Genomic DNA, 23,330 nt, shown 5'->3' with positions numbered 1-23,330 from the left:
CTTTAAACTTCAACAAGACAGCAACCCAATGACACAATATAACCAAAATGATGTTTCATTGATAGACAGATGTAACTCAATCTATTAGATTTAGGTTGATGAACATAAAATGTTTTCTTTATCTAGTTTGGTTGGTGCCTTATATGGAAGATTAATTGGTGTACTGATGACAAGTATGTTTGGTGTACACAGTGAGGACACAGGATATTGGGCGTGGATAGATCCAGGCTCTTTTGCTTTGATTGGTGCAGCATCGTTCTTTGGAGGTGTAACCAGACTCACATTAGCAGTAACAGTAATAATGGTGGGTACAAATTAGGGTAGACAATTTCGTATAAAAAAGAAGATGTGGTATGATTGCCAATGAGACAACACTTCACAAGAGACCAAAATAACATAGGAATTTACAACTATAGATCACAGTACATCCTTCAACAATGAGCAAAGCCCATACCGCATAGTCAGCTATAAAAGGCCCTGATATGACAATGTAAAACAATTCAAATGAGAAAACTAACAGACTTATTTAATAAAAAAAATTAACGAAAAACAAATATGTAACACATAAACAAACTACAACACTGAATTACAGGCTCCTGACTTGGGACAGGCATATACATATATAAAGTGGCGTATGTCAAGTTTGGTACTTATATAGCACAACAGTATCTACTGTTATGGTGACATGGTTATTATATTATTTTCTTTTCTATTGTTGTTTTATTGACAAGTTTGTTTCATTCAGTAGTTGAAATATGATAGCCAGCAGAAACAAGAACACTGGAAGTTTCATGAGTATTTTGGTTTCAAGTTAAAAATTGAACAATACCTTTTAAAAATATTGAAAACAACACGTTATTAATTTCTTGCGTCCGAAGCGCTTTTCTGGATTTACCTTCATCAGGAACGCTCAAAGCCAAATATATGAAAGCCGAGGTTGTATAAGAACAGAAACAGTTGAAGAGCTTTACAACCAAACAGATCCTGATAAATTAAACATTAGCCCTTATTATTATGAATGGAAGAAGCTTGACCAATATTGATACTTTTTCAGGAGCAATACTTATTAGTGCCTTCACCTTAACCATTCATCCATTTGTCCGCTTCTCCAAACAAATATTTCTGTCACACTTTGTTCTGCTCTGCAGATACATGTAGTTCTGGTTTAAATTAAATTTATTCTGCTCCCTAGATGGAGCTGACAAATGATGTCCAGATTCTACTTCCTGTTATGGTAGCAGTGATGGTAGCTAAGTGGGTTGGAGATTTCTTTACTCATCCTGTATACCATGCCTTGATGGAAATGAAATGTATACCATTCCTTGATCCAGAGCCCAGAGTCACCATAGAAAAGAAAAGGTACCCTTTTTATAGTCACTATGAAAAAAATGGGGTTTTTTTTTCTGCAAAGTATCATTTTTAGCTCACCTGGCCCATAGGGCCAAGTGAGCTTTTCCCAACACTTGGCGCCCGGCGTCCGGCGTCGTCGTCCTGCGTCCATCGTCGTTAACTTTTACAAAAATCTTCTACTCTGAAACTACCAGGCCAAATTTTACCAAACTTGGCCACAATCATCATTGGGGTATCTAGTTTAAAAAATGTGTCCGGTGACCAGGTCAACCAACCAAGATGGCCGCCATGGCTAAAAATAGAACATAGATGTAAAATGCGATTTTTGGCTTATAACTCAAAAACCAAAGCATTTAGAGCAAATCTGACATGGGGGTTAAATTGTTCATCAGGTCAAGATCTATCTGCCCTGAAATTTTCAGATGAATCGGACAACCCGTTGTTGGGTTGCTGCCCCTGAATTGGTAATTTTATGGAAATTTTACTGTTTTGGTTTATTATCTTGAATATTATCATAGATAGAGATAAACTGGAGATAAACTGTGAACAGCAATAATGTTCAGCAAAGTAAGATTTACAAGTAAGTCAACATGACCGAAATGGTCAGTTGACCCCTTTAGGAGTTATTGCCCTTTATAGTAAATTTTTAACCATTTTTTGTAAATCTTAGTAATCTTTTACAAAAATCTTCTCCTTTGAAACCACTGGGCCAAATTAATCCAAACTTGGCCACAATCATCATTAGGGTATCTAGTTTAAAAAATGTGTCTGGTGACCCGGTCATCCAACCAAGATGGCTACCATGGCTAAAAATAGAACATAGGGGCAAAATGCAGTTTTTTGCTTATAACTCAAAAACCAAAGCATTTAGAGCAAATCTGACTGGGATAAAATTGTTCATCAGGTCAACATCTATCTGCCCTTAAATTTTCAGATGAATCCGACAACCTATTGTTGGGTTGCTGCCGCTTAATTGGTAATTTTTAAGGAAATTTTGCGGTTTTTGGTTATTATCTTGAATACTATTATAGTTAGAGATAACCTGTAAACAGCAATAATGTTCAGCAAAGTAAGATTTACAAATAAGTCAACATGACTGAACTGGTCAATTGACCCCCTAAGGAGTTATTGTCCTTTATAGTAAATTTTTAACAATTTTCATAGAATTTGTAAATTTTTACTAATATTTTCCACTGAAACTACTGGGCCAAGTTCATTATAGATAGAGACAATTGTAAGCAGCAAGAATGTTCAGTAAAGTCAGATGTACAAACGGTGTCTTCCCGATTGTCCCACTTTTTGAAATTACAGGTAAAAAGGTAATGAAATATTGTGGGACAATCGGGAATATGTTTGTGGGACAATTGGGAAGTTTAAATGTGGGACAATTGGGAACTGTTTTTATAATGATTAATTTGTTTTTATAGCGTGTTGCAGTTAATCAAAGGTTACTAATCAATGTAACTTATAAAATATGAACAAAATAAGAACAAATAATAATATTTACATATTTTATTTTGCTCATAGTAGGTACAATTGAAGTATCATATGATATAATATGAAGTCTTTTAAAAAAACATTTTTTTTTAGTCTAAGATGCATATTTTTATTGGCTTTGAACTAGCAGTCAGTACTGTGAGTACTCTCAGATCTGTACTTAGTGTCTTTGTTGTGGTTATGTCCCAAGCCAGGAGCCTGTAAGTCAGTGGTTGTCGTTTGTTGCCGTGTAACATATTTGTTTTTCGTTCATTATTTTGTACATGAATTATGCCATTAGTTTTCTCGTTTTACATTAGTCATTTTGGGGCCTTTTGTAGCTACGTGGTATGGGATTTGCTCATTGTTGAAGGCCGTATGGTGACCTATAGTTGTTAATTTCTGTGTCATTTGGTCTCTTTGGGAGAGTTGTCTCATTGACAATCATACCACATCTTCTTATTTCTTATGGAAGTCTTGCTCTTCTTTATAATTGGTGAAGAGTCCTGTTGACTGCAAACACAATAGGAAAATTGGAAAAGCAACCTTTAATAGTGATTCTTTGAAAGGCTGATCTGGAAAAGTTCTAGACAGCAGCAAATTTAGAGAAAATGGATGGGGGTACAAGACATGATTTTTACCAGAAGCATGTGCATCCCATATAAAAGAAAAATCTTTCAAATTTTTCAAATATGTATTTTTTCAATCAATTATAACAAAGAAGTTGAAATAATAAGATTTGTGTTCTAAAAAAAGAGAAAATTCCAAAATTGACAAATTGACAAATTGACAGAATGGTCAATAGTGATTCAGAATAGTCAATAGAATGGTCAATTTGACACAAAAAAGCAATAAAATTTTATAAAACTTTCTTATATTAACACCTACTTCAAGGTTTTTTTTTTAAGTTAGATCTATTCAGATTGGTCCAACCTATCTTTATTAAAAGTATAAAAAAAATAAAGTTTAATTGTGAAACTGTGATTTTTTTCATGATAATAGCCCAAAAATGGATAACATTTGATGAAAACTGACAAAATTATCAGAATTGTGTACTTTCAAATGGCTGTAGCAAAAATAAGTGCACCACCATATGATTTTCGTCACCAATTATTTTTCTAGATTCATATATAAACCCAAAAATCAGGTTCAGAAAAAAAGTTTAATTCAAGACCTTAAAAGATCTATTTCATAAATCAGAAATATTATATTTTTTTAATCAAAAGTGTATCAATCTAATGATTTAAAAAACATTTTTTTTATACTTTTATAAAATTAATATTAAATGTGCAATAATTAATTCTTGTTTATTTAGCAAAACAAACAACAGTTACCTTGTTTATCTAAGAACATTTTACTACATAAAATAATGTGGGACAATCAGAACTTTTCATGTGGGACAATCAGAACTCTAAAATTTAAAAAAGTGGGACAATCGGGAATAAACCGTACAAACACATCACCATCACCAAAACACAATTTTGTCATGAATCTATCTGCTTCTTTTGTTAAATATTCACATATACCAAGGTGAGCGACACAGGCTCTTTAGAGCCTCTAGTTTGTTTATGCATAGGTATGCTATGTATAGGTATTTACATAATGTGGTCATGATATATTTAGTGTATTAAAATAATTTTGTTAAAAAAGTCACAAGTTGTTCTATAAAACCAATGTATAATGGGAAAATACTCTGACAAGATAGATGTGGGATATTTGCTTATTAGACTTAGGACATTGGTTTGTGGATTAGTTTTTTGTGATTGCATAACAAGAATCATTTGAAAATACTGGAACTTTATATTACATAATCAGACTTGTTTACTTAATTTGCCATTTTCATATAAATGGTATTGGGTAAAAAAAACATCAGAAAAAAAATCTTAGAACTGAAGAATATTCATACCACATCTTATTTTTTGTAGGAAGCAAAATGCATGTACTATGAAAATTTAGGTAGGAACAGCAATGCAAAGATAACAAGGGGGAGGGGGAGGCAATAATTTCTCAAATTCTGAATGTTTGATTGTATATAATTATAATTTTAGAATTGAGTTAGAGTTATACTGTGCTAGAGATATCATGGCATCACCGGTTATAACCATTCAACGAAGAGAACTCGTCACTGTCTTGTCTAATTTACTGCTCAACACAACTCACAGTGGATTTCCTATCGTCAAGACAACCAAATATGGAGACCATTGCTTTCTTGGTATCATAGGCAGGTATGTAGCACAGTTACCTCATATTATTTAGGTTTGATGAAGAAAAAGATGTTTGTTATATGAAAAACAATGACACAAAAAACCCAGAACCATTTTGAGGTCGACATATGGTATATATGTGTCCTGAGATACAGTTGTTTATGTTATGATTTATTGAAGGTCTTATTGATCCCGTTCAGTAAAAATTATATTGGAGCAGATAAACAAATTCTTAATAGTGTTTTGTTATATATTTAACCAATATGATACATAAGTTTGTCATCTCTATATTTAAGGCTTTGTTGTAAGTCAATTCAGTTTTTCTTTCAGCTTAAATACACACTCCGATTGAAATAGAATTATAGAAAGATACATGCATGTACTGGTACATTTTAGTTTTCTTTGTAATTCTCATTTATTGCTTTTGGAAACGAAAATTAGTTCAGTATTTGTAAGTATAGAATATATGTTTATTTCTACAAACAAAACCAAAATTAGAGATTCATAACTGTGTTTCCCTCGGTTTTAATTTGTAACCCAAATTTGTGTTTTCTCAATGGATTTATAACTTTTGTACACAGGTATACTACTGTTGCCTTTATTAGACTCTCAGACAATTTTTTTTTTATTTCTATTATATTTTATAGATTGGAGTTGACAGTCCTGTTGATGAATGAAAGAATATTTCAGACAGGCAGTCTAGCAGCTGACAACATAGAACCACAGGCCTCATGGATAGATTACGAACAGGTCAGTTTATACAAGGATTTCAGTAATTCAGTATTTATACTGTAAACCAACTTATTTTTTATTTCATATTTTCCATGTTCTAGCAAACTTCACAGCGATTTTATGATTTTGAGATTTACTTCTTTGTAGTTAAATTAGGAAATATTCAAGTTTTACATATTTCTGACTATTTATAATCTCTTATACATGTAAAAGGCTTATCAAAATATAATGTTTGACTGTTCATTGTTGAAAGAGGAGGAGAGATAGATTAAAGGGAGGGCCTGTCCTGAATTATTCAGGTAAAAGTTCCAATACTGTAAACCGGCAAATTTTCACGCCGTCTTTATTTCGCTATTTACTTACACGATCCTAATTCGCGACGTTTTGAATTCGCGATTTCCCAGTGGCCTAGATAAATATTTTCATAAATGATTTGGAAAGTGAACAGCTTTACATATATCTTAAATCAAATGATAAAATCAATCAGAAATCTTTTGTTTTCGGTTCATTAATGTTAAAGTAGATTAAAAGTTTGGCATGTTTCAATGTTCGTAAAAACACATACACAATAATAGAAAAGTAAACCTAATTAGGAATATATTAAAATAAAAAGCTGTCAGGATTAATGCTAATTAATCGATCTTTAAATCTGATCAATCTTTGTAGTAGATTCAAAGAGGTGATACCTTTATTACTGATTGACAGGTGTCATTAACATAATTTTAATGATAGTTGTTTACATAACAATATCTGTAATGTTCGCTTCAGTGAAATAACTGATATGAGTTAAAGACATGACTTTTAACATTGCTTTTCATTAAGAGATACAGTTATCATTTATTTTTGTCGTCTTTGAAATCCGTGTTATACAGTAGTCCTATAGATATTCTATTCATATACATAGATATAAGAAGATGTGGTATGAGTGCCAATGAGGCAACTCTCCATCCAAGTCACAATTTGTAAAAGTAAATGTAATTAGAAGAGTTTTTCCTTGATATTTTCGCGGTAGTTTTACTTTCGCGTTTCACTTCTTACCGCGAAAATTTTCCATGTTTACAGTAATTAATTCTCTACAACCAAAACATTTATAAGAAGACTTAGAATCACAATGGTATTGCTATAAGTCATTTAGATAATCCCTCTTTTATGACATACAACGATATTGCAAATCTAGTTGAACTAAATCCAGATATATACAAAATCTTGACCTTGGAACAGAGGTTTGTAAACCTAGTTGACCTTGGTACAAAAGTTTGTAAATCCAGTTGACCTTTGAACAGAGGTTTGTAAATCTAGTTGACCTTGGTACTGAGGTTTGTAAATCAAGTTGACCTTGGAACAGAGGTTTGTAAACCTAGTTGACCTTGGTACAGAGGTTTGTAAATCTAGGTGACCTTGAAACAGAGGTTTTAAATCTAGTTGACCTTGGTACAGAGGTTTGTAAATCTAGTTGACCTTGGTACAGAGATATTAAAATCTAGTTAACCTTGATACAGAGATATAATAAAACCAGTTGACCTTGTTACAGATATATTGTAAATCTAGATGACCTTGGTACTGATATATTGTAAATGAAGTTGACTCTGGTACAAAGATATTATAAATATTGTTGACTTTGGTACAGATAATGTTAATCTGGTTGGCCTTGTTACAGTAGTTTTTGAATCCAGTTGACCTTTGTACAGAGGTTTGTAAATCCAGTTGACCTTGGTACAGAGGTTTGTAAATCTAGTTGACCTTTGTACAGAGGTTTTGTAAATCCAGTTGACCTTGGAACAGAGGTTTGTAAAACCAGTTGACCTTGAAACAGAGGTTTTAAATCTAGTTGACCTTGGTACAGAGGTTTGTAAATCTAGTTGACCTTGGTACAGAGGTTTGTAAATCTAGTTGACTTTGAAACAGAGGTTTTAAATCCAGTTGACCTTGGTTCAGAGGTTTGTAAATCCAGTTGACCTTGGTACAGAGGTTTGTAAATCTAGTTGACCTTTGTACAGAGGTTTTGTAAATCAAGTTGACCTTGGAACAGAGGTTTGTAAATCTAGATGACCTTGGAACAGAGGTTTGTAAATCTATTTGACCTTGGTACAGAAGTTTGTAAATCTAGTTGACCTTAAAACAGAGGTTTTAAATCTAGGTGACTTTGGTACAGAAGTTTGTAAATCTAGTTGACATTGGTACAAAGGTTTGTAAATCTAGTTGACCTTTGTACAGAGGTTTTGTAAATCCAGTTGACCTTGGAACAGAGGTTTGTAAAACCAGTTGACCTTGAAACAGAGGTTTTAAATCTAGTTGACCTTGGTACAGAGGTTTGTAAATCTAGTTGACCTTGGTACAGAGGTTTGTAAATCTAGTTGACTTTGAAACAGAGGTTTTAAATCCAGTTGACCTTGGTTCAGAGGTTTGTAAATCCAGTTGACCTTGGTACAGAGGTTTGTAAATCTAGTTGACCTTTGTACAGAGGTTTTGTAAATCCAGTTGACCTTGGAACAGAGGTTTGTAAATCTAGATGACCTTGGAACAGAGGTTTGTAAATCTATTTGACCTTGGTACAGAAGTTTGTAAATCTAGTTGACCTTAAAACAGAGGTTTTAAATCTAGGTGACTTTGGTACAGAAGTTTGTAAATCTAGTTGACATTGGTACAGAAGTTTGTAAATCTAGTTGACCTTAAAACAGAGGTTTTAAATCTAGTTGGCCTTGGTACAGAAGTTTGTAAATCTAGTTGACATTGGTACAAAGGTTTGTAAATCTAGTTGACATTGGTACAGAGGTTTATAAATCTAGTTGGCCTTGGTACAGAGGTTTGTATATCCAGTTGACCTTGGTACAGAGGTTTGTAAATCTAGTTGACCTTGGAACAGAAGTTTGTAAATCCAGTTGACCTTGGTACAGAAGTTTGTAAATCTAGTTGACCTTGGTACATAGGTTTTAAATCGAGTTGACCTTGGTACAGAAGTATGTAGATCTAGTTGACATTGGTACAGAGGTTTGTAAATCTAGTTTACCTTAGTACAGAGGTTTGTATATCCAGTTGACCTTGGTACAGAGTTTTGTAAATTTAGCTGACCTTGGAACAGTGGTTGGTAAATCTTGTTGATCTTGGTACAGAGATATTGTAAATCTTGTTGACCTTTGTACAGTGGTTTGTTAATCTAGTTGACCTTGATACAAATATATTATAAATCTTGTTGACCTAGGTACAGAGATATTGTTAATGTAGTTGACCTGGATACAATTGTTTGTAAATCTATTTGATTTTGGTACAGAGGAATTGTAAATCTTACTAACTTTGGTAGAGAAATATTGTTAATCTAGTTAATCTTGATACAGTGATTTGTAAATCTAGTTGACCTTGGTTTGTAAATCAAGTTGATCTTGGTACAGAGATTTTATAAATCTAGTTAACCTTGGTACAGAGATATAATAAAACTAGTTGACCTTGGTACATATATATTGAAAATCTAGATGACCTTGGTACTGAAATATTGTAAATCTTGTTGAGTCTGGTACAAAGATATTATAAATCTTGTTGACTTTGGTACAGATAATGTAAATTTTTTGGTCGTAAATTGGTATGACATTGGCGTCATGGTCGTCCTTGAAGACTTTTGGCCCCAACAGTTTGGGGTCAAAAGGGGCCCAAATAAGCATTTTTCTTGGTTTTCGCACACTAACTTTAGTAGAAGTAAACAGAAATCTTTGAAAAATAAAAAAGGTTTATTACCACAAAAGGAAGGTTGGGATTGATTTTGGGAGTTTTGGTCCCAACAGTTAAGGAATAAGGGGCCAAAAAAGGTCCCAAATAAGCATTTTTCTTGGTTTTTGCACAATAACTTTAATCAAAGTAAATTGAAATCTATGAAATTTTAAGACAAGTTTTATGACCACAAAAGGAAGGTTGAAATTAATTTTTAGGAGTTTTGTTCCCAACAGTTTAGGAATTAGGGGCCAAAAGGGTCCAAAAATTAAACTTTGTTTGATTTTATCAAAAATTAATTATTGGGGTTCTTTGATATGCCAAATCTAATCGTGTATTTAGATTCCTAATTTTTGGTCCTGTTTTCAAATTGGTCTTCATTAAGGTCCTATAGGTCCAAAATTAAACTTAAATTTTTACAAACATTGAATTCATTGGGTTCTTTGATATGCTGAATCTAAACATGTACTAAGATTTTTGATTATCGGCCCATTTTTCAAGTTGGTCCAAATCAGGGTCCAAAATTAAATTTTGTTTGATTTCAACAAAATTGAATATATGGGGTTCTTCAATATGCTGAATCTAACCATGTATTTAGATTTTTAATATTTGGACCCGTTATCAAATTGGTCCACATTGAGGTCTAAAGGGTCTAAAATTGAACATTATTTGTTTTCATCAAAAATTGAATTCTTGGGATTCTATGATATGCTGAATTTAACCATGTATTTAGATTTTTGATATTGGACCAAAATAGGTAAATGACCAATTTAAAATTTAAGTTTTTAAGTTTAAGTTCTTAGACCACATTCATTCTGTGTCAGAAACCTATGCTGTGTCAACTATTTAATCACAATCCAAATTTAGAGCTGAATTCAGCTTGAATTTTGTGTCCATACTTGCCCCAACTGTTCAGGGTTCGACCTCTGCGGACATATAAAGCTGCGCCCTGCTGAGCATCTGGTTTAATCTAGCTGACCTTGGTACAGAGGTTTGTAAATCTAGCTGACCTTTGTAAAAAAATATTGTAAATCTAGTTGACCTTGGTACAGAGATATTGTATATGAAGTTGACCTTGGTACAGAGATATTGTATATGAAGTTGACCTTGGTACAGAGATATTGTATATGAAGTTGACCTTGGTACAGAGATATTGTAAGTCTAGTTGACCTTGGTACAGAGATATCCTCTTCTTCTTCCATATAAGAGTTGGATTCCTTGAATGAAACGTTTAAACTCTGTGGGACTACGCATGGTGACATTACATATCTAGTCCCCTAAGGCTATATACAGTATTTACAATAAAATCAGATTGATACTGTTAAAATAATGTACAATCTCTGAGTCTTGTATATGGTAAATTAAGTTGACCTTGGTACTATAGTTTATTGTTTTAAATTACATTGTAGATGAATATTACCAAGTTAGCTAATCCACTGGTAGTAAGTGAAGCTTTACATAGATACTCAGAGGAAGAGTCATATAAAGAGAAGTATATTGATTTAGTAAGTACTTTATAATTACTGTAGATATCAGAAATTATTCTTTTATTATTATTTTTTTTTATTTTCATCTAAAGAGATTGATTAAAGGAAAAAAGTCAGTATGAATCATCAAACCAGTGAAATGAATTATTTCAAAAGAATTATTACACAAATATCTCATTGCAAAAAATATACATCTTCTGAAGCAAAAGAAGGTAGGTATATTCTTCAAAGATAAAAATTTCAAAGAAACTGAAATTTGGAGTCAATGTAAAAAAATTCAACCCCATCAATCTATAAAAGTAGCACATGAAGGTATTTTTTTGTTACATATTTGTGTTTGTATTGACTAGGTGAAATATAGCCTCCATGCAAATTTTTTCTCCAAAATTGAGAGATCAAAGTATGGTTTTAACAGAAAATCATTCTTTATTTTAGTCCAAGTACATGAATGACTCTGGCTTAGCTGTTCCAGAAAAGTTCTCTGTACAAAGAACATACATCATTTTCCGAACTTTAGGCCTGCGACATCTTACTGTAATTGATACATCCAATCAAGTAACAGGTATTATAACTAGGAAGGACCTGATGGGACATAACATTGTCGAAAAGTTATCTAAAATTATATCTCAGCCAAGTAGGTTAGAAATGATGGAAATTAATGACAATGGAGCGGTTTAATCAGTCGAGTCAGCTGGAAAGATATTTACGACAATGAAATAGTTGGAAAATTCATTGTACAAATAATGCTCAGTACCTTGCCAAATACTCTGTGATGTGGTTTTAAGTTTTTTTTTTAACCTCAATTTGTCTTGCATTCATGCCTAAAGTTAAGTTTTCTTTTAGTTTGTATATTGAGTATGATATTGACCTGGTACTTTAAGTGACTTGATTGTTTATCAGAAAACAGTGTCACTACTGTAAATTTAGAAATTAATGAATGTATTTTTCATTGTGAATCCTGTATCACTGGCAAAAATTTTCATAGATTTGTTTGGTCTGATGTTTTTTGGAGGGTGGATTTATTGATTTGCTGTTGCTGTGATATTTTTACTAACATGTGACAATTTGTACATTATTAATTTGCCAGTTTGTAATTTTTGCATTTAGTTTGTTTTGAAAGTGAAAATATTAATTATATTAATTATTTTGAATATTTCTTGGTACATGTATTGATTATATTAATTATATTACATATTTTATAGTTCATTTATCTATTTTTTTTAAACATCTTCGTCATCAAAAAAAATGTCTCAAAGTTTTGGTAAAAATAAGCTCATTTTCTGACCATGCCTTTGTAATATTATGTTGCACTAATAGCTACTGAGTGTATATTTTCATATTACTGTGCATAGTTTACGAGGTTTATATATAACCGACAAAAGATATATGTTTTTCATACTTTATAGTTAATTAATTGTAACTGTAAATCTGCAAATCAGAATATTCTTAGTTCTTCTAAAGCATTTAAGAATGGTCTGAGTACACAGTTATCGTCCTTTGATTTTCGATGTCCACGAATATAGTACCAAGTGGGGACAGTGTGTTGCTTTCCAATTTTTTTAGTACCCTTTCCAAATGCATTTCTTCATGTTTTATGCCTCAAATAACAAGTAGGGGGGAGAAATTACACTGTAAAACAATTTGGGTCATGAATATTAAAGTACAGTAGTGATTTGGTCCAGCAGAAAAAGGTTAAAAATTAAGGAAGCTGTAAAAAGATTTCAAAACCCCTTTAACATAGAATTGTCCATATTTTGAGTTAGAGCCAATGAAGTTTTCTATAATTTTGATATAATTTGTCCCAAAAATATTACAACACACTGTAAAAAAATTATTGAGAAAGCTCAGTTGGGATTTTTTTTTATTTTCATTTATTGACTAAAAGAAATGCACTACGAAATAATTGTGTACCCGAACTGAAATACATAATGGTGTGTGCTAACACTCATAATTTAATGATAAAATTGTGCTGAAATCTTGATTTCAGAATTTATTAACTTAGAAATGCATGGAAATATGATGAAATAATTCATTCAAACTTTCACTTTAGGTATCCATATTTATATTAAAATAATGTGAATTGATATATATATATTGTAGTATTTAATTTATGTAGGGTTACAGAAAGCTATACAAGTTATGGACTTTTTTGAATATAGAAATATAGTCCCAAATGAACTTAATGTCTAACTTATCTTATTTTAAAAATGGAGTAATTCCCATGTGCCAAATGTATTGAATGACTTGCCAAAGTGTAACATTAGAATAGATTGTATAGTGTTACTGTGTTGCAGATTGTTAATCATGACAATTTTAACATGATCTCGTATCTTTATGAAGTGTAGTTTAAAATTGATGTTACTGAGAAAGATAATAGCTATTTTATGTAAATTGTTTTATTTTTACAGAGGTTAAATTTTATAATTCCAAAGACCAACCCAGATTGTGAATTGTTGTTTTAAAAATGTTTTCTTTTCTCTTTGATAATGAAAGTTCATCCTTTAGATCAAATTTACAAGATATGTGTTTATGACTCAGAATTTTTTTTCTGCAATGAAATTCAGGGTTTATTTCCTACTACTGTCAAAATCAAGTGAATATTTTTTCAAACCTTTTTCGTATGAAACTGAATGTGACGTACTGTGATTTGGTGGAACATGTATACACCTTATCGTTATTTTTCCGCCATTACTGGACATCACATAGGTTCCTGTGAAATTTTATTGTCATAATAATAAATATCTGACGCCACAATGGAAAAGTTGTTGTTGTATGACGTCAATAGTTAAGCAGAACATATTCTAAGGTCAACCGGCACAGGTTACCAGAAAGCCATAAGATGTAATACACCTCTGTACAAGTCATATGGATCATTTCAAAACTGTTGGTTATAAGATCACCAATCTCAGTATTGTTAGAGGTTGTTTTTTCAGTTATTTTCCCTCAGAGGACAAAATTTAATTAAAGTACATTCCATCATACAAGATTACATCAGCTGTTGATTTAATTTAATCATATTTATTTATAGTGGATTCGGAAACAAGTTATTACAACTTATAGTAATCCTTTTCTACTTTGTGGGTGTGAGTGCTGCCTTGTAGGGGCATTAGCCAGCTCTTTTTTCAAAATCTACATGGGTGTCTTTTATGTGCAAGAGATATGTCTCTCTCTTAACACAGGTCAGCCATTTATCGTCCCCTTTATATTTATATTCCACTGATATATGATGTCTACATTTGTGTGGCTCCCGTGGGAGAAAATTGGACACATAGACTGGGATTGAATTATTCTAGTTAGTCACAAGTTATTTAAACACCCCCATATTGTTCGTTGTTAAAAGGGTTTGCTGTGTGAAATTAAGTTATTTTTTTTATCTTTATAGAGATATGATTTTATAAATCAAAGAGAAATCAAATTGTTGAGTTGTTATGTTTGAAGAATCATGGTGTTAAATTCTATTGTTTATATAATTTATTTTTGTATGATTTTCAATAAAAAAAGAATGATTTTTTTCTTCTAGTTTTATCTGAAAAACGATAATTAGCTCTTCTGGCTAAATAGGTGAATTGGCCTTTGGACATCATGTCACTCATGTGACCTCCACCATCAAAAACTTTTGCCAAAATTTTCTCTGCTGAAACCACTGAAACAATAACAAATGAACTTGGACTGAATGATCAAAAGGGTACTTAGCATGCAGTGGTTTTATCCCTACATCAAACCATATGGCCACCATACCTAAAAAAATAAGTGTTCATGGAACCTTGAAAGTAAGACATAATCCAACTCTTGAATATTATCATCATTAGGCAAAAATGATCATACAAAATCAACAGTTCATCCACAATAAATCAACATGTCTAAAAGTTTCAACTGACACCTTATTAGTTGTATTGTTTTTAGTGTTGTATAGGTGTATAAAATACAAAAATAATTCATACTATGAAATATACTGTACATTAATATATAAAATTAAATAATATAAGTTATCTCCCCTTATAAGACGAAAGTTAACATTTTTGGGAATCTACCAAAGAATATAATGTTTACGTAAAAAAAGCCAAATTGATAAAATTATAGTCACATGGTTTACTTTATCTAATTGGAAAGTTAAAAAATGAATTTCATTTATTCCTTAATTTTTGCTTATTTCATTGAAAATTAAGACCAACTGTATTCTACGTTTTTGGAATCCAAGCTACCTTTGCCTATACTTTGATAATAAAACAAGAACTACAAAAACATGAATTTCACTTCGTTTTTAATTTCATTTTACAAATTCAATTTTGAATTCACCACAAAGACATATATCAGACAAATAAACTTTCCCTACAGTGGCGTTTGTTCTTGTCCTATATTGGAAAGTAATATTTGCCACACTATACATGTTAAAGTGGTATATGAGTGTTACCTTTCAAAAATACTGGACAAGATTCACCAGGTGCTGCTTTTAGTCCAGTCAATCTAGCATTAATTTGACCCTAACCTTGAAGTAATTGCAACAGAAGATTTTTAAGTTTTAATCTTTAGCATTATACCCCAAATATACACAGAAAAAAGTCCCATAAAATGTAACTGGAGGAAAACTAAAAAAATAATGATTTTAAAATTCCAATGGAGATTTGCATTGATATGGGAGATAACTCTGAAAAAAGGCAGAAATAGCAATAAAGATTAATTCAAAATTATAATTTTACCAATTCTATTCAACAGAATGTATTTTTTATCTAATTTATTATCTCTGAACTCATGAGAAAGGTTTCTATAATGAGGAATTTTGTTTACCATGAATGAGATTTTTTTTGTACCAGATATGCTTTCATTTGATTACCTGTGAAACATGCAGTTTAGTTGTGTTGGATGTATAAATATGCAGGCATGCTGATAAAGAACACATGTAACAACCATTTGTCCAAAAGTGTCCAACATATACTCTTTTTCAGTTGAAGTCGACCCATTTTACAAAACCTGCCTATTGAATGTATTGTTATAGTTTTTTGTCATGGAAATGTATGAAATAGTTGCCACTGGACGTTAAGCGAACTAAGATATGTTACCTTAAGTTAAATCCAAATTGAATAAAATGCAAGTAATTCAAGTAACTCATTTTTATTTATTTTTTGCAGTGTGAATATATGTGTATGGATTATATGTCTGAAACAACTCGGATATAAATTTGCATTTATTTCATAAACAATTTCGAAATATTACAGCTTGACATTTGATTAGTTTGTGAAAATTCCTCATTAGACCAAAGAACAAATATATAATACCAAAATAAGTTTTTTTTTTTAAATACTGAGAACGCTGGTCTGCTTTTTGCCCTGTTAATAATGCTGCAGTTTAATTATATGAAACCAGAAATATCCATATGTATTATATGTCTCTGATGAAACAGATTGCAGTTGGATATGAATTTAAACGAACTGCAATCATATTAACACATCTTCTTATTTATATATGCAATAATAGTTAATAGATTGAGAGACAACAGTACCCTAATGGTCAAGTTATTGAAAATAATTTCCATTCGTTTCAAGTATATGATTAGTGCAATGTTGTGCAATAGTTTTGGAGAATCTTGCAACAGTGGTCTGGTCCCCTGTAATACACCTCATTATTCCTCTGCAGGTTGGGCACGTGCACAGTCACCTGGTGTTATTATTTGTATATAACAATGTATAGTGGTTACATCTTTAATATGCAAAAATCTAACGGTATGATAGTGGGTATCATGTACATGTTTCAATGGTAGATATAGATACGCCGTAGATTATCTGTTATCATAGACTTTGATGAGCAGTCCCGCAGGGAAGCCACTTGAGAACATTTATCATAAATACAGGCTAATTATCAGGATAGAGTAAATATTTAAATTTTCGGGAAAGAGAAAACAGAATTGAATTTCTGCATCAGTTTCAGCATAAAGAGATTAAATAGATCAAAGTGGAATTCTTCTGTCCCATTGTTCTCCTGCAGTGATGATTGATAGCGACAAACTGAAGCACCCGTTAGAAAAAAATCTTTTTTATTTACTTTTCACGATATGCCTATTATTATTTTTTTAAAGATATAGAAAAAAACAAGTTAAATAATTTGTTTTGTAATTGGACGTTTTCTCCCTTTACCTTTGCCTCCCCCCCCCCCTTTTTCATCAAATCTGATAATTAATTATTGAGAATGCTTATTACAGGTGCATGCTATTTCTTATTTTTTCCACATATGTTTCGATATTAAACTAGTGCTAAGTTCATTTTTGTGCCGACAAAGACTAGCCCGTTGATTCAGCTGATTATAATTTCATATTTTAAATTTTCAAATATTTTCATTGAATTAAATGACAAAAATGTTCTTAAACTTTCTTAATAGTCCTCAGTTATTGTCTAAAACGAAATATTTTCAAATTCTTAAAAGTTTATTGATTTTGACCATTCAAATGCAATACCTTTAACTAAAACAAAGTTTTTAAAATCGAACAAAAGATCAAACACCTAGCGTTAATCTGATGGATTAGGATACAAGTGTCTAAATCTGAAATTAGGAAAACAATTACGGAAATCTTATTTCGTATTTTCAAGTTGTTTGGTTACACTTTAGTTAAAGTAATGTTACAGTTGAAAAGTAAATACTTAAGAAGTTCGTAAATACCTGTTTTTATAAATCGATGTATTTAAGGAAAACAAGTGTTTAACCAAGTTCATTATACCGCTTACCATGTAAACATAAAGTGTTACAACCAAGTGTTGACAGAAATAAATATTTTCCTTCTCATAAATTTCTCTTATTCACTCGAATAAACCGTTATTTATCATTTCACATCTTTCTTGAAATTCATTGCAGGTACTTCAGAATTCACATCATCCAGTCTGTGGTTAAAACTTCAAAATTTATATTACTTCAAATGATTTTCGATTGCAACCAAATGGCAAGAACCTGCTGTTAAAATAAGAAGCAAATTAATTAAATGTTGTAATTTCATGTATAAAAAATAAGTTTAAGAGACAAGTAAAATTGCAGAATTCAAATATTAAACAGGAATGCATCCATGCAATAAGAGTTTAGAAGTTTATACACATAATTGAATTGTAAAAATTAAATGGTTTGATTAATTGATGGTTATTTATTTTTCGTGCTGTGGCAAATATTTCTTGCATATTCAGGACAAGATATTGTCGAAGACTGGAGTGCATGGATCGGAACAAGCCAATTTATGTTTAGAAGAAAAAGAAAACTAAAATGGGCGAGCAACTTTAATTTATATTTTATTTTATTCATTCTAATTTGTTTTGCCTAAATCTATTCATAACCGGACGATTTAACCCAAAAAATATGTGGGACTTATATAATCTTTTCAAAATGGTTGCAGATATAATGTTTTCTCTCTTCATGACTCGTAGATCTTATTTTCATTAAGCGATACGGGCATTCGATTCGACTTTAAGTTTTTGTTTGCCAGTAGGATGGGGAGGCGATATTAATTGAAATTGTCGAAATTGGTATTGTTCGGGGGACAAGTTTGAGAAAAACTTGCTTATAGAATTAAGAAAGCTAAAATTTCAAGTTTGAAAAAGAAAAAAAAACGAATACGTTTACATTTTTGTATCATTATTGTTGAAAATAAACAGAACACTCGAGATCAATTCAGAATTTTTTTTCTGGAAGCGTGAGAAATATGTTTTTCCGAACTTTAAAGCACGAGATTTTCTAAGATAATATCTCGTATTAAAATATGTGATCATAAAACTTTAATTATTTTTATAAAGTGGCCACTTCCTTTTAAATAAAATGATTTCTTATCTGATGCAGTCAACTTATATTTTGTGTATTTCAAATTAATATCAAAAGGTGGTTTGAATTTAAAAATGTGTTGATACACTTGCAACATGGGGAGAAAAAAATATATGTTTAACAGCAAGCAAATTTGAATCAAGGACAAGTCATCAGTTTATTCAAACTGAGAAAGGTTTCATATGTGCATACTAAAGTACGATTCCGTAAAACTTGGACGAGAGAAAGACACAATTGCATATTTATTTTTACTTGTTTTAGTATTATTGTGGAGGTACACTGCGAATGGTAAATAGTTCAGTGTATGATCTAAGCCGAAGAATTTGCATCAAAATGATGTTGAATAAAAAGTGAACTTATCTCCTGCACCACTTAGAAAACACCATATTTTCAAATTAAACTGTCACATCAATTATATTATGTTAGTTCACAGACACTACATGGTTGATCTCTCAATTTATAGATGACAATTGTTGCAAGAAGGGACAAAAATGAAATACACAATACCAATCAAGAAAGGATATTTCTAAATTAAAAAAAGGGGGGAGGGTCACCCCCAAAATGTGCCTGTGCATTTTCCTAAAACTTTTAAAGTTTTACAATTTTGTGTTTCAAACATCAGTTAGTTAAGTAATATTATCAGTCACCTTATCAGTATGAAATGACAGATTTATAGCCCTACTTAACCATTTTATAATTGAGAGAAGATATGAAATTTTAACTTTCTAGTGCATGGATTCAGGACTGAGTTCAACATTGTCGTTATTTTTTTGCAAAAGGGACAACATAAATTCAAGGCGTTTTAAGGTTACATGGTTGAATTGCAGGATGCATTACCGTATCTGAGATTAAAAACCATCAATATTTAGTCATAAAGGTTGTTTTTTTTTTGTAAAAAAAAGAGTTGCAAACAGTACATTTATATAATATTAAGATACAGAGATTTGGTATGATTCCCATGCAAATAAGACAACTATCCACCTATCCAAATGACGGCGATGTAAGAATAAAGGCGGCCGAAGTTTGTTTCAGGAACTTCATTTAATTCAATTTCGGTTACGGTTGAAGGAAAATAATAATTATGTCCGTGATAGTACTTTTGAAAAAAATGAATTACCAAAAGAATAAGGTAAGGTAATTAGGGGTCGGGAGAAATAATGAACCACGAAAATACGTAGAATTCTAAAATCAAACCATTTTATGAGAAAGTAAAACTTATATTCTTCATAACATTCAATTGTATTACAATTACATCCGAAGTACTTCGAGAAAATATCATTATTATTTGCAGAAAATAATATAGTTACAAGAAAAGAGATTCAAAACAGGTGAATAACTAATTTTTCTTTTTAATTTGTGTCAAAAATGGCACCGACACTTATCTATTTTGAGAAGAAATTAACTGAAATGGCAAGGATTCCAGTGGGAAGAAATTTTTAGCTAGTTTGCCACACTTCGTTTTCTTTACATTACTTATGCTTGTCTTTAAACAGTAGGAGGTGCCGTAGCGTGAAATTGATTAGATGTAAAGAGCTTCGGTAAACCACGCGTTCTCATTGGTTGATTAAAGGACAACGTAATGGTTCTCATCAGAAACACTTTCTTTCCAACAGAGTTATTACTTATATTATAAGAGAAAAAATTTGGGACTGTCACTTTTTATTTTACATTCCGTCAAATAAACATCGTATCGAGAGAAAAAAAAATCATTTGACAACATCAACAAAAAAATTAATAGTTTTTAAAAGGAATTAGTCAACAGAACACAGAAAATAATATTGGTGAGTCAATTTTAATATACTAAAGTAAATTAATATATACTTTTATTTTTACTTATTTAATTTTTTATATAATATTTATTTAGTATTCTATAACACAGAATTTGACTTTACATTAGTACAGACTATTTAGACAGTACTGCGGCAATTCTTTCATTACGTTTAATTAACTTTTTAAATGAATTCTTATTTCCATAATATATGTTCCCAAAAGAAAATAATTACGTACACAAATTGTAAACTTGATCTATATGCAATTAAAACAATAAGAAAATAGCATTTTCTTTTCTTTTTTATGTAACACAGAATAACGGTTATATTCCTGGAATAATTATTATAATTCAAATTCCTGAGTCATTGTGCACTTGTGATAGATTTTAACGAACACTTTGGTTGGTTGGACGAAAATTTATTAAAAGTAAAAAAAAGGAAAAAAAACAATATTTATCATCATTTTAATTAGTAATAATATTATCATTTTCATTATTACTTTTATTATTATTATTTATATTTCTATCTGATTTCAAGAATATATTTTGTCCCGTAGATTTCTATACGGAATCAAACGCTCGTTTTGCTAAAATGGCAATTTTCAATTAGTATTCAAATCATATCGAACTACACCAGATTTTGAGATCTTTTGAGTTATGCGTTACGAGACACAAATGTGCACATGCTCATGAAAAAAGGAGAAAGTGACAAACCGTTATTGTTTGTTCTGTTTGTCGAGTTGGTTTTTTTTCTGTCATTGTGTTGTTATTTTCTGCTGTTGTTGTGATGTTTTTCTTTATTATTTGTTTGTTTTTTTAAGATAAAATATTTGAAATTAACAATTGTTTATATAATTTATAACATATTTCTTATAGAAAGTGTAGCAGTAATTGATAAACTAAAGGTGCGATGCCAGAAGAAGAAAATGCAAGTAGCAGAGCCGAAAGAAGAAAACGGGATCCTATTGGTCAGATTCTTGACTTGTTAAGCAACTCAAATCGTAGAAAAACACCAACAGAACATTCTGTGATTTCATCTGTTCAGTCATTGAATTCGTCCGAACATAACTCAACAGTGTCTTCTACATTAAATGTGTCGTCTGCCCAGACAGTTGTGTCGTCTACCGAGTCAGTTGTATCGTCTCCACAGACGGCTGTGTCGTCTGCCCACTCGGTTGTTTCACCTTCTTATCCAACAGTACCATCTTCTCGCAACAATTTTTCACCTGTTAAACACAAGAAAAGCGAACAGGGTAACAAAAACCCAATGCAAAATAGCTTTGCAACCCCGTTTACAAAACAGTGTAACGATGAACCAGCTATTCCCGAGGATACAAGTAGTGCATTTCAGCCATTTTCAAAGACCGTTCATAACGTATCAAATGGATTCACAAATGATAACTATTCATATTGCGTACAAAAAGGTTTTGCAATGATGAACAACTATGCAGCTGCACATATGCATACGCCTCCAAGTGCAATGATTCCATTTACTGCAGGAAACGTTCCAGTTCCGGTAACATCCGGGAATTTGTTCGGAATTCCTGGATATACTTTACAGTACCCAAACATTCAGAACACAATAACACAGACAACTGTACCTCAAGTAGGATATCCGTTCCAACAAAGCTGTGGACTTTTCTCAAACTTTGACGTGACAAGAAATATAAACATGTTTTCTTGGCTGGACAAGAAGATTGGAAGCGATAGTTCTTTCAACCCGGCATGCATTCTAAGTTCTGAAAATACAGGAAATCATGTGACACATACCCCACCAAGGTACCAATGCGATTCTTGTAAAAAGAGCTATTCAACATATGGCGGACTATCGAAACATAAACAGTTTCATTGTGTTAATCAGGTGAAGAAGGAATTTAGTTGCAAATTTTGTGGCAAAAGTTACGGTTCGTTGGGTGCTCTGAAGATGCACATAAGGACTCATACTTTACCTTGTAAATGCAAAATTTGCGGAAAAGCGTTTTCGCGACCATGGCTTTTACAAGGACACATTCGTACTCATACAGGCGAAAAACCATTCAGGTGTGACCACTGTAGTCGAGCATTTGCTGACCGTTCAAACCTCAGAGCGCATCTACAAACTCATTCTGAAATTAAAAAATACGGATGCAAAAGTTGTAATAAAACATTTTCTAGAATGTCCTTACTTGTTAAACACAAAGAAAATCATTGTTATAGATAAATTATTTTTAATTATCAAATGTTTTAATTGATTCATATATTATAGATGAAATTTTTGTAATGAAAATATTATGTAATTAAAATTGAGTGCTACAAATAATTTTGTTTAGTTTCTGACGAAGAATTTCAGTGGTACAGAATGCATATATATATATATATTAGTTTAAAACAGTATTTATTGATAAAAAATTACAAGAATAAGTATTACAATTTTACATGCGTATATATTGTATATATATGTGCTTATAGTACAATGTATACTATAGTGCTTCTTCTGGAACAAATTCCACATGGAAACACTGCCCTTGATATAATTTCAAAAGCAAAACAAAAAGCATTATATTGTGCATGCATTCACATTAAAGGTTTTAATTGGTAAAGCTAAAAGTTGTAAGTTTGGTACAGTGACAGGGACAGAATATTATAGGAAGCCATAAAGGGGTAAACGCCAATTAGACAGCATCCAAATATATTAATTTCTGTTTTAATCATGAAGTTTTTTCTTTTCGAAATTTATGCATAAAATTGACAATGCGACAGAATTAAATTAATACACATATTAAAGTAATATGTATGACTGGCTTATATCCCCATTGAAATGTGCTTTTACTTTTAAAATGTTGTGGG

At 31.4% G+C, this 23,330-nt stretch overlaps 2 protein-coding genes across 9 annotated transcripts in view; both read left to right on the top strand.

The window, feature by feature from the left end:
- LOC139525348 (chloride channel protein C-like) overlaps positions 1 to 14,459 on the top strand; it is a 32,218-nt gene extending 17,759 nt beyond the window's left edge. For 6 of the 8 annotated variants that reach the window (XM_071320562.1, XM_071320561.1, XM_071320563.1 and 3 more), the window contains 6 exons: positions 127 to 304; positions 1,193 to 1,359; positions 4,875 to 5,051; positions 5,678 to 5,780; positions 10,871 to 10,966; positions 11,384 to 13,410. In XM_071320562.1, the coding sequence (XP_071176663.1) occupies positions 127 to 304; positions 1,193 to 1,359; positions 4,875 to 5,051; positions 5,678 to 5,780; positions 10,871 to 10,966; positions 11,384 to 11,626 (964 nt within the window). In that variant the 3' untranslated portion in view covers positions 11,627 to 13,410. Of the gene's footprint in view, positions 1 to 126; positions 305 to 1,192; positions 1,360 to 4,874; positions 5,052 to 5,677; positions 5,781 to 10,870; positions 10,967 to 11,383 lie in introns of all 8 variants that reach the window. The other 2 variants (XM_071320564.1, XM_071320565.1) reach the window with 1 other exon arrangement.
- Positions 14,460 to 20,298: 5,839 nt separating this feature from the next.
- LOC139522815 (zinc finger protein 778-like) lies at positions 20,299 to 22,800 on the top strand. Its single transcript, XM_071316374.1, has 2 exons — positions 20,299 to 20,517; positions 21,381 to 22,800. The coding sequence occupies exon 2, from the start codon at positions 21,415 to 21,417 to the stop codon at positions 22,702 to 22,704; it is 1,290 nt and encodes a 429-aa protein (XP_071172475.1). The 5' UTR covers positions 20,299 to 20,517; positions 21,381 to 21,414; the 3' UTR covers positions 22,705 to 22,800.
- Positions 22,801 to 23,330: the final 530 nt, after the last annotated feature.

The sequence above is a fragment of the Mytilus edulis genome, chromosome 5, assembly GCF_963676685.1.
Source record: "Mytilus edulis chromosome 5, xbMytEdul2.2, whole genome shotgun sequence".
Classification (NCBI taxonomy): domain Eukaryota; kingdom Metazoa; phylum Mollusca; class Bivalvia; order Mytilida; family Mytilidae; genus Mytilus; species Mytilus edulis.
Note: the sequence above shows the minus strand (reverse complement) of the source record. Positions and strands in the feature narration are given on the sequence as shown.